At 44.6% G+C, this 11297-nt stretch overlaps 1 protein-coding gene across 1 annotated transcript; it reads right to left on the bottom strand.

Moving 5' to 3' along the window:
- Positions 1 to 2546: 2546 nt before the first annotated feature.
- Positions 2547 to 4436, bottom strand: KIF2B (kinesin family member 2B; the record flags this gene model as incomplete). The annotated part of the gene is made up of 1 exon (XM_079544183.1): positions 2547 to 4436. The coding sequence occupies one exon, from the start codon at positions 4434 to 4436 to the stop codon at positions 2547 to 2549; it is 1890 nt and encodes a 629-aa protein (XP_079400309.1).
- Positions 4437 to 11297: the final 6861 nt, after the last annotated feature.

Here is an 11297-nt window from a genome sequence, read left to right as displayed (position 1 = left end):
TGCACCTCACTCGTTTCCTATCAATAACACACACAAGAGTGCGTCTCACTGCAAACTTTTTTTTTAATGGTCTTCCACTTTGGAAGAACCTCAGTTGCACCTTTCCAAATCTTTTCCACTGCCAAACTCACAAGTATAATTCCAACAGGAATTATGTCTCACAGTAAAAGTAACAGTGAAATCTCCCTTAGAAATGACAAAGGTAAGAAGAGCACAGGTTTAAATCCTCGCAGCATAACAGTAGTAATGGTTAATCATCAGGCAGAAAATGACTAGATTCTAGACTAGGCTCTGTCTAGACAACAGTTGCTTTTCTTGTTCACTCAGCTACAGACATAAACAGAAATGCATCCCATAGAAGTGTTTCAGTTGCTTAATAGGCTAAGTGAATGGCTGACCTTACTGTAATTAATTAGCAATCTTTATTTAATTGAACACTCATGGTCACCAGAGCAATGCAAACCTAAAACTCAGCACACTTATCTGATTCTGGTTTCATTACAAAGGCATGCCTGGTCCTTTTTAGTAAAAACTAAAAAGAATTTCCATGGAGCCTTTGAACCTGGACAGGCTGTGCCCTGTGTAAGCATGTAGATATGCCCAACATTTTCAGACCCCAAATACAGAGGGGTGTCCTGTAGCTACAAACTCACGGAAACCAGACACAAAGTCATACTTAAATACAGGGAATAGACAGAATGGGTTTTGCACTCTCTATAAACAGGATTTATGTTTAGAAAGCGAAGGAAAATATGTAAATGAAGATCACCAATGAAAGAAAAGAGGTCAGTCAACACATCAGGTGACCACAGAAAATGAAAACAGGCTAATTTAGTTAATTCGCTTTGCATCTGCTTTAAACAGCAGCAGAGTGTGCTCATGAGTCACTGTGAGCTTCGTGTGAGCAGCCTCCTGAATGTGTGAGTATAAACAAAGAGAATGAAATTCATTTTCCTACTCACTGCAAACCACCGCACCCTGGTAAGACTTTGTTCCAGCTCATTAAAACCGTCTTTCTAGAACTGTGCCCAACTCAATTAATTCATAGCCCTTTTTGCCAAAACACTTCATGCTAATGATTTATAACTAATGCACAGCTACAGCTGTGAGCGGCCAGAACTTAGACCTGAAGCAAGCACGACGACAGCCCAAGAGCTAACCCACCATGTGCCATGCATGGCAGGCACGTCCTGCACCAGCTGGAAGCGACTGCAGCACTTCCAAGGGATTGCAGAGCCACCCTGCTCCCACTGACGGCCCCACACCGCAGGTACCAGGCCTTCAAACCTGGTCCTTTGCAAAGTCCAGCACCTCACATACAAGAAACCAAGGGAAATGCCAGGGAAGGAACCTCAGCAACACTTCTTTTTAGAGAGGAGAAAACCCTTCTGTTGTAAATCCCTGTATACAACACACTTGTATCTTAATCTGGCAAGTAGTACCTATGTCTCATTGCATCTCTGAACGCTACAAGCTGCTGAAACCAGCAATACTGAAACAAGCAGAATGCCAATACACAAATGCTTGTAAAGTGCACTGAAGCTGAAAAGCGCAGCATATTATTACTGCTAGGAGATGACCAGCATTTAAACAACACTTGGTGTTTAATAATTTCATCACTTAAAATGAACTCCTGGCCTCCTTGAAAGGCTGCTGAAGCCCTTCCATTGACTTGCTCACCCTCTGGATCAGATGATTCAACTGCTCAGCAGGATAAACTGGATGGATAAACAGCCAGAGAGAGATCTGACAGTGTGAAAAAACTGGGGGAGATGGCCACCAATCAATTAGATACAATTTATACTATTTAATTTCTTCTATTTATTTGTTACCCTTTCAAGAACTTACACTAATTAATTTCTGTCTTCAATAGCATGCATAGAAAGGAGCCTGACACTTTAACCCCTAAGAAGAGTGAGTTTTGCAAGGCATGCCATCAGGAGGAAGCACTGCCTCTCCCCACGAGCAGTTCTTGCACTGATATGCACTGCATCAGATGGGGCATTGATGGATGCAGCTTTTCTGACCCTTCCAACCTGTCTCATCAGGTTTCTGATACAGGGCACCAACCTCTGCTTTCCTCTGCAAGCCTTGCAGGCACAGCTTCTCCTCCTAACCTGGGAATGTGGCTCTTCTTTGGGTGCAGTTCAACAGAACCCTTGAGAGGCCACATCTAGGCAGGTACCTATGAATATCCGTGTGTGTATATATATATATATATATATATAATTTTACAGGCACAAGAGGGGAAATCTGCCCAAATGACGTGAGATACATTCTCTGTAAATTCTTACCATTTCCTACAGGTTAGATCTTCACAACTGCACAGTTTAACTTTCTGCAATGAAAAATACCCAGAATAAAACAGCAAGACTATTCTCCTACAAGTTTAAACTACTATTTTCAAGGAATAAAAACTCAACCAGAATGTTCATGCGAATGCCATTTAATGTTTCTTGAACACTACAATTGCTGGGCAGATGAAGCAGTGGCAGCTAACAGCTCTCCTCTCCTGGCAGCCTCAGGGATTGGGGCTCTGGCACAGCTCACAGTGCACGGGAGCTCTTAGTGCAGCTCTGGTTGCTGTCCTGTTGCTCCTTGCAAGCTGCTGATGGGAATAATCTGACTTTTTCTCGAATCTCAGTCAGGATGCCAATTTCTCGATCCAGAAATGATTGAAACTGTGCAGCATATATATCTACATTCCTGATTGTTCCTGCAGCCACCTCTAAGAGTTCTTTCAACCATCGCAGAGATTTCTGATGCTTCTCCATAAGTGTTTTCTCATTTCTCTCTTTTCTCTTAAACGCCTTGGACAAGGCTTCCTTGTTTGCCTGCACCCCAAGCTGCTGCTGCTGTGGTAAGCTGGACACGATCTGAAAAGGCTGTTTAAGAGAATTTAAATCCACAATCAGCTCCTTCACACGGTTGGCATACCGCAGGGTGTTAAGGGTGTGCTCACAGGATCTTATCCCTGGAGAGACAGTGGCAATCATGCAGGTATATGAGTTTTCTCCTATAAGAGAGTCCCTCAGGACTTGGGTGAGCTTGCTAGCCCTGAATGGGGTGTGGGTTTTGTTGTGCCCCAATGCCCTGATACATTCCTTGAGTGCCAAGAGACTTTTATTAATGTCAGCCCCCTCCAGCCTCGTTTGCTTGTCTGCAGTTGTGACATCAGCTCCTCTTTCATTCCCAGCCAGATCAATTAGGGAAAATTTGGCATACAACTGTCCTCTCTTCTTGAGTATGAGCTGGAAGATGGCATGGCTCCGGGACGACTGAGTGTTGGCCGAAGTCTGGCCTGCCATGCGACAATTGCTGCCTATTTCAATGAGCCTGATGACATCTTCCACGCTGGTGACCTCTTCCTCACACAGGCCTACCACCTGGGTCTCCTTTTTACCATCCTCTAGCACCCTCAGCCGCTTCTTCTTGTTCAGCAGGTCAAACACTTTGCCCCTATAAATCTCAAAGAAGGCTCCATAGACCCAAAGCTCCAGTTTCTGGTAATTAGGGTACTGCAGCCTGTGGAAGATATCCTCAGCGACCTGGACGTAGATTCCTTTGCTAGAGATGGTTCCCCGCATGGTGTGTGTCTTGCCGCTGCCAGTCTGGCCATAGGCAAAGCAGGTGGCCATGCCTCCCTGGAAGATGATATCCACGAGGGGCTGGGCGGTGTGCCTGTACACCAGCTCGTTGGTAGCATGCTCATCAAAGGCATGGTCGAAGCGGAAGACCTGGTTGTTCAGATACTGTGTGAGATCCAACTTCTGCTTGGCTTCATGCACAATCACCATGCCCTGGCAGGACACTGTCACCACATCGGTGTCATTGAGCTCGGCCTCCCGCTGGTTCAGGGGCCGCTTGCGAATGCACACACTGATGCGGCGAGGCTGACATGGCATGGAGGCCCACGGTGCCTTGCCATGCAGGTGGTTGCGGCACTCCTGGATCATGGCCACTATGTCACTCCTGGCATGGAGTGATGTGCTGTCCTTTTGAGCTGGCTTCTCCTGCACATCCAGCTGATGGTATTCCTGCTGTTTCGGCAGCCTGTCCATCTGCCACATGCACGGTGTCATCCACCTCATTTCGGACTGAGGCTGGGCAACCACAGGGCTCCTGCTGTCCCAACACATTTCCATTTTGGTGGGCTGTGGCAGCCTTTCACTCACTGGGCTCTGGTAACCTCTGGCTGACAGCGAGGTCTCAGCGCTGCTTGTGAATCTGCTCCTTGGGGCTAGATGAGGGTTGAGATCAAAGATGACCTGGAGATCCACCTGTTTAGCCTGGCTGGTCCCTCTCTCAAGCCATTCCACAGTGACGCTGGAGGTGTTTTCATGGAGCTTTGTCACTACTGCCTGACACGTGCGCCCACTGCTGTGCTTGATTTCCACACAGCTGCCCAGCTGGATGAGCCCAAACTTGCTGGCCATGCTGTTCATGGACCTGGATGCAGGTGGGGCAGGCAGACTCATGTTACTCCTGAGGGCTCAGTGCTCCAGAACCCAGCACCGTGTCACAGTGGTTGCTGTGGAACTGGAGTCAGCTTTGAAGTGGAACAAAGATGGGCTTCTAATCCGCTGCTATGAGTGAAAGGAACGTGTAAGGCTGCCATCACCTGAAAAGGCCTATTGGAACATCCAGGCTGGTGTGCGGCTGCCGTGACACGTCGTGTCCAATTAGATCAGTCACATTGTGTTAAGCCACTGCCAGCGACACAAGAATTTATAGCAGTGACACATGCGCAGAAATTCAGGAGAGCATTCTCAACCTGGATTGGCCATGTGAAAATGAAGGAAGCATAATTGCCTTGAATGTAAATTTTGAATTCTTTTAAAAGGCTTTGCATGCCTGGAAATCCTGCTTGAACAAAATACGAGCTTAGGAGAAAAGGAATGAAAACTGGACTTGCAATGTCAGTGCCATGAGTATATCTGCATCCATAAGCAAGGATTTAATTTTGATAAGTGGAAAAACTGGTAATATTTTTAATTCATTTCTGTAATGTTCTTCAATCACCTGGATTCCTGAATAAAGAATTTCAAAGTTTTGGTTACATCTTTTTAACATTCACATTAACATTCACACTTTTGTCTGGGGACAGAGCTGCCACGACTGCTGCTCCTTTCAACTATTTGTGCTGCACTGCATCCTCACGCCTCAGCATGCACTGTAAATGTAACACAAAGCATTTTTGTTTGCTGAAGTTATATCACGATGATAGAGAGATCTGATTGTTGGGGCTCCATCTCAAAACGCCAGCCTGATGAAGGATGTGGAGCAATAAAACGGCAGCCACTTGTTGGAGAGATTTGGGAGAGCAAATCCTGCCTTGTGTGCCGTTAGATAAGCTTGAAGAAACACAGAGCATCAGGGATACAGGGCAGAGGAAAGCTGAGATTTAAAGGGCTTGTTCAGCTTTCCATGGCAACACTGTCCCTCTTAGTGTCAGACCTTGCTCAAACTCTTCTGCCAGATCTGGAGGTCACAACACCTTGGAGCAGAGGCTGAAGCAGTAACCCAGGAATGGGCCAGAGGGGTAAACTGCAATCAGTCCTTATGGCAAGCTGACTTTTCTGTTTAATGCTTGGAGACCTTTTTAGAATCTCCAATGGGCATCAGTCAAGGCATTGCTTGAGGAATCTGATATTGGCTCTCAGATAGCTGAACGACTTTCATTCTGCTCACAGATGATGCAAGTGCTGTAACGCGCACTTGGGTAACTGCAGCCATACCCACCACACTGTGCACACAGTTGCTCATTTTGGTTTTAATTAGCGATAACTTTGTAAGAGGAAATGACTCAATTTCATAAATGCATCGAAATAGCCCCAAATAACCATAATGGAAAACTAATTTTGGGATTGTCGCTAGGCTTATTAAAGCTTTGTTCATAGGAAGATGCTTTTTAAAGGAGCCTGACTGACTGAGGTTTGCTTCATTTAGACATACATTCTTTCCTCCAAAGCTGTTAGAAGACAATTTTTCAGCACAAATAAAGAACCAGGACCTGCGGTCGCTACCAGTTGCACAGTGATGTATGCAAAAGGTGACAGAACGGCAGTGTGGGGCTGAGAGAGTTTATCATCTGTGAGAACGCACAAATGTGCAATGGTGCAATTTAGAAAAAATAAGGAAAAAAATCCTTCAGAAATAACTCTCCTGATGAGGGATAATTTCTGACCTTTTCAGAGAGGCATTCTGGATAACACAAACACAAAAATATGCATTTTAAATATAAATCTCCCATGGGACAAAACATCAAATCAAGTTTTGTTACAGCACTGCTGCAAATGGACACCCAGCAGCTGCTGAGCTCAGGAGTTGGCTGCAGGCTTCCTGCATGGCCATACAACCTGGAGCTGACTGAGTTCTTTGGGAGCTGAGCGCACATCACAGCCCCTCCTTTGCAGTCAGCACTCATCAACTGTCCCTTCTTCAACAAACCACCAACTGCTCTTTCCTGAGAGCCCATCTGTTGAAATAGAAGTGCTTTAATAACAGGAAGGAAGTGCTGGATCTATCAGCATGTTTTAGAGGGAACGGCTTTGATTTTTGGGTTGTGTATGTAATGATAACGGTTGTCTTGTCATTAACCTACAGATTTAATATTTTAATGGGAAAAGGAGCACCTTGTTAACAGAGGCTACAGAAACCTGCAGCCTTCTGTGAGCTCTGCTTTGCATAGGAGTGAAAATTTGCAGCAAAGTGGGTACTCAAAACCAGAGCACACCTCTAAAAATGGCAATACTGTTCATCTGCTCCAGTCATTTATAGAATGGATTAATCCCTGTGAGGAAGCTCCTAGAAAAAGAATAATAAGAATCCCATGTTTATAGGGGCTTCACCTGCCTTTGCAAAGAATAGAAACAACTCCAGGAGAAACATAACAGGGGAGTTCTGGGGAGTTCACAACAGGCAAACACAGTGGGTGACTGGAAAAGCAGACGAACTGGAAGTAGACATTTTAAATACAGTCAAATTCAGTTATTCAAAGTAAGGTTAAAATAACCCATACTTTTCCTTTTCATTTCTGATGCAATACCTTGCTGCTGTTTAAGACTCTGGGACCCTTCGGTGAGGTGAAGCCCCAGTTACATCTGATTATTTGTCCTTGCATCCTTAAAAAATATTTGCATAGGGCTATTTTATAATTCTGATAAGACACCCAAGCCTGTGAATTATAGTGCAGTAATTCACACCTGCTGCACTTAACAGCTCTCGGCCTTCTGCCTTTCTCTAGCAGTACCTTCTCATGAATTACTGCTCCATAATTCACTCCCAAGAGTATCTTGCTGCTCCCTCATCATGTTGGCATCTAATTGCAGCAGTTCTCAAGTGTGATTTTGTACACAACAGAACTAAAATATATGCAAGTGCATCATATATAAAAAGTATGTTTTTAAGAAAGACTGTACTTGGCTTGAGATTGCATATTTTCAGCTGCAACAACTATTAATGGTTTTGATGGCTATGCATTTACTAGCTTTTATCGTCAAACACAAATGGGGTAACAGAGATTAAACCAACACAGTGATCAACTGACCAGTAATTTAAGAAAGAAGTGTAAAATCCTCTTCCCAAAGCACAAGAGTGCCTGTATATAGATGGGTTATCTTAGGAGGTGCTTAGGTTTGTGACAAACATGGAATGCCACAGCCCTGCTGCCAACCCGAATGCATGCAGGCACTGAGGTCCCCTCCCAGCCCTCCCAGCCAAGTGCTGTCCTAAATCAGGACTCAAAGGAAGAGCACATATTGATGTCCATTTTGTCTGTTTTGCAGATCCCAAGTAGCAAATACAGTGAAACTGTTCTTCCAGTTCTCTTGTTTCCCTGGGTAGAAAAGGCTGAACTGGCATCACGGCAGGAGACAGGCAGCCCTTAGGTGGCAAAAAGGTTATGCAGGATTAGAACTGAAAAGTTCTTAAAAGGAAATTTTGCCACAGACCTGAATGCTGTGGTTTAACCCAGATTCGTGCTCAACAACATGTAAACATTCCCAAAGACAGTTTTTCTTCAGTGCGTTTTTTTTGCCAGGGTTACAGGCAGTAAATTACAAAGTGGAGAGGAAAGGAAAGGAAGAGGACGGCACCTCCTGGGAGCAAAGGGATCAGCCTTTTCCCAAAGCCTGTAAAGCTTTGGTTTATCTGCACAGAAACCCTGAAACAAATGTGCAGCAGCTTAAAAACTTGTAACTTATTCAAACACCCTTCAAATAATTTGCAAACATACATGAGTTTTTTTGTTTGTACTTTATAAAATACTACATTGAGGAAGAAAGTAAAGGATTTGCTGCTGCTATGAGTCATCAGAGAATAAAGGCAGTGTGCAGCAGCAAAGATATAGTGCGCGGTCTGTTAAAAGAAGATGCTTTACTATCATAGGATGTAAGAAACATCCCACATTTCTTCTGTTGCTTTTCCACCAGCTAGCTGTCAGCTCGCCCTGCACGCAAAAAGCTGTGGTCGCAACCCCCAGCATTAATACAGACAACCAGTCCTTTCTGCCAAAAAACACAGTGAGCAGATGAAACGGGACGAGGCCAACAACAGCTTGCATTTCACACTCCATGGGAGCTGCACGGATGCTCAGATCTGCCCACACAAACTCCTTGGAAAACCACGATCCCAATCACAATCTGGGGGGGAGAGGAGTGGAAAAAAGGCCACGAGAAACCACACACACAGAATCCCAAAGCCTTCCCAAGGGAAACAACTGCTGTTCTTCAAGTAGGAAAGCACAGATGGGATCTACCATACTGAGGAGCCTAGAGGACTTGCATCCTTATGTAGTGAAGTGGGACCATTGCCAGCTCTCTAGATTTCTAACAGAGTGAAACTCTGCTTTTCTGAGCAATAAAAACAACTTTCATTCATCCGATGAAGTAATAAAAACACAAAATAAGATAATTATTGGTGTCATTCTAAAAGAGAATAAATTCCAGCAAACTCAATGGAAGTTGTGGGTGACAACGAGTTACCAAATGAAAGTGGTATATTCTCCTCTCAGTGTTTTAATGAGACACAGTCAATTTTTATTATTATGTATTTACTAGTCTTCCAGGCAGAAAGCAGTATTTAAAATTGATATAACTAATCTGAAAATCAGAGTGAAAACTGCTAATTCACAGACCAGTGTAGGTAGGCCTAATTTATCTCGTGGTTGGAACATCCTGCTAATGTTTAACACATGGAGAAGCTTTTAGTAACAAACTCTTCTAATTATCGAATCCTTCTGACTATCCTCAACTGGCTGAATGTGTAAACACTGTGGTGCTTAAATGCTCTGAGATCCCCTCTGCAAAGCGTTCATTAGAAAAATTACGGAGCTCCACACTCATACAATTGTTTTAAGCCTTAATGATTCAAAGGACTTAACCAACGTTAATTAAAATCTGATCCTACGCCAAAAGCCACGCAGACACGGCTGGTTTTCATTGGTTACCTGGAGCTATGGCTCTGAGCCACCCTCCCTGCAGGTGGGGACCGGCTCTGTGCTCCTCCTGCACTCCTCCATCCCTCTGCCTGCGCTGCACGGTGCCTCCTGTGCTCTGAGCTCAGCGCAGTGCCAAGCTGTGGCTGTTCTGAGAGCCACGCTGCCCACGTCGTGCTCACAAATGGAGTTTAAGTGATTCACTTTGGATTTTGAAGTTTGAAAGATGAGACAGATAATAGTATTTGTAAAAAAAAATGCTGAAGGCTGTTATCCCCTCATGGTCTGCATAAGTAGGAGCTTGCTTCCCAATTACCTGCCTGTCACTGCAATGATTGATTTCAGTGTTTTATGAACAGCATATGCAGCCCTTCTATGTTTAGATAAGAGATTACAAGGACTATCAATCCTCATACTCTTGTGTACAGTATTAACACTGTCTAAAGCTAATATATTTCTATCATGGACCAGTATTATTTAATTATATCAGTAATAGTTCCGACCTGCAGAAGGGATGAAGCGCTGCCGGGGATCCACACTGTCAGGTACTGCTGAGAAATGGCTTTGGTTGGTTAAGTTCATTTCTCCTGCCAAGTTAAGGACGCAACATTTGAGGATAAATAGTCACAGAAACTACTGGGATCTGAATTAGAGCTTGTGCAAAAAATGCTGAAGAAGCTTTATCACTCGTTGTAGAGGCTGTCAGATCCCTTCTGATTCCTTTCCTAGAATATTTTCCTGATTCCTGTACCAAGGCACGGCTCACTAGTTAGCTTGTCCAGAACTAAGTAAGGATTTATACTCAGATGAGCCTGTGGTCGGACAGCCCCCCAGAAAATCACCTAAGCTGCCACTGGATTTCATATTCAGATACAAAATGCCCAAGCATTAGCAGTGTGCACTGTGCTGCTCCCATTTGCAGTCCACGACACCTCATGCAAGGAAGCCACTATCACCTTCAGATCAGCACAGCACTGTGGAGGCTTAAAGAAACAGGAATAAACCCTTCCAAGCTCTCAAAGCCCAGGAGCTGCACTGACAAGACACATACCCTGCTGTGATACAGTGGTGATTCCCAGCTACAAGGATGCCACTCCCAGGCAGTAACCTAATTTGTGATAGAAAGGCAAATTCCAACACCCTGCCTCACTCGAAGTGAAAACTCACTGCAATTCATCCCATTGCAGAGCCGTGTTGGAAGCTCTGTGGACTCCCATGGGCGAGCACTGACTCCCATCAGCTGTCACCCTTTTGTTGCCATTACAGGGAGAATGAACTGACTTGGATGAGATCCCGCTGGTCCAGCCACGTGCACTCAGCAAGAAATGTGCAATAAACCTGGTCAGACCCAGCTTTGTGAGGTGCTAACCATGTGTTAGTGCTCACAGCCTGAACAGCACAGGTATCTGACTACCTAGAGGGTGCAGACAGGAGTTTAGGAGAATTTAGAAATAAATCTCTAAGCAGAGCACACCCAAATGCCTGCTGGATATCGAAGTGTGGTGGGTGTCCTTAAGCCATCTGCCAATTCTTAGTTACTACACACCTACATCTTAATAGCTCTGAGTGGCTGCTTGACAGATGGTCTTAGGTCCCAAATCCCCTTACAGAAATGGGAAAAGAAAACAGCTTAGCTCTTTGTAGGATGTAACCTTACATTTTCAGAAAAGGCTACTGGGATTGCCTGAGTCAGTGGCTACAACACAATTCCAATAGAAGGAGGAGCAGCTGCATGCCAAAGCTGCCACGTTTTCTGCTACACACTAAGGAACTATTCCAGTGCTGCAGTTCCAGGTATTAGCACACAAGTGTTTAAAAGTTCCGTAAATTATTCTTAACCCTTACAAACTGGGCAATGCAC

Source organism: Tetrao urogallus (assembly GCF_951394365.1).
Source record: "Tetrao urogallus genome assembly, chromosome: 18".
Classification (NCBI taxonomy): Eukaryota; Metazoa; Chordata; class Aves; order Galliformes; family Phasianidae; genus Tetrao; species Tetrao urogallus.
This window is presented reverse-complemented; position numbering and strand designations above follow the sequence as displayed.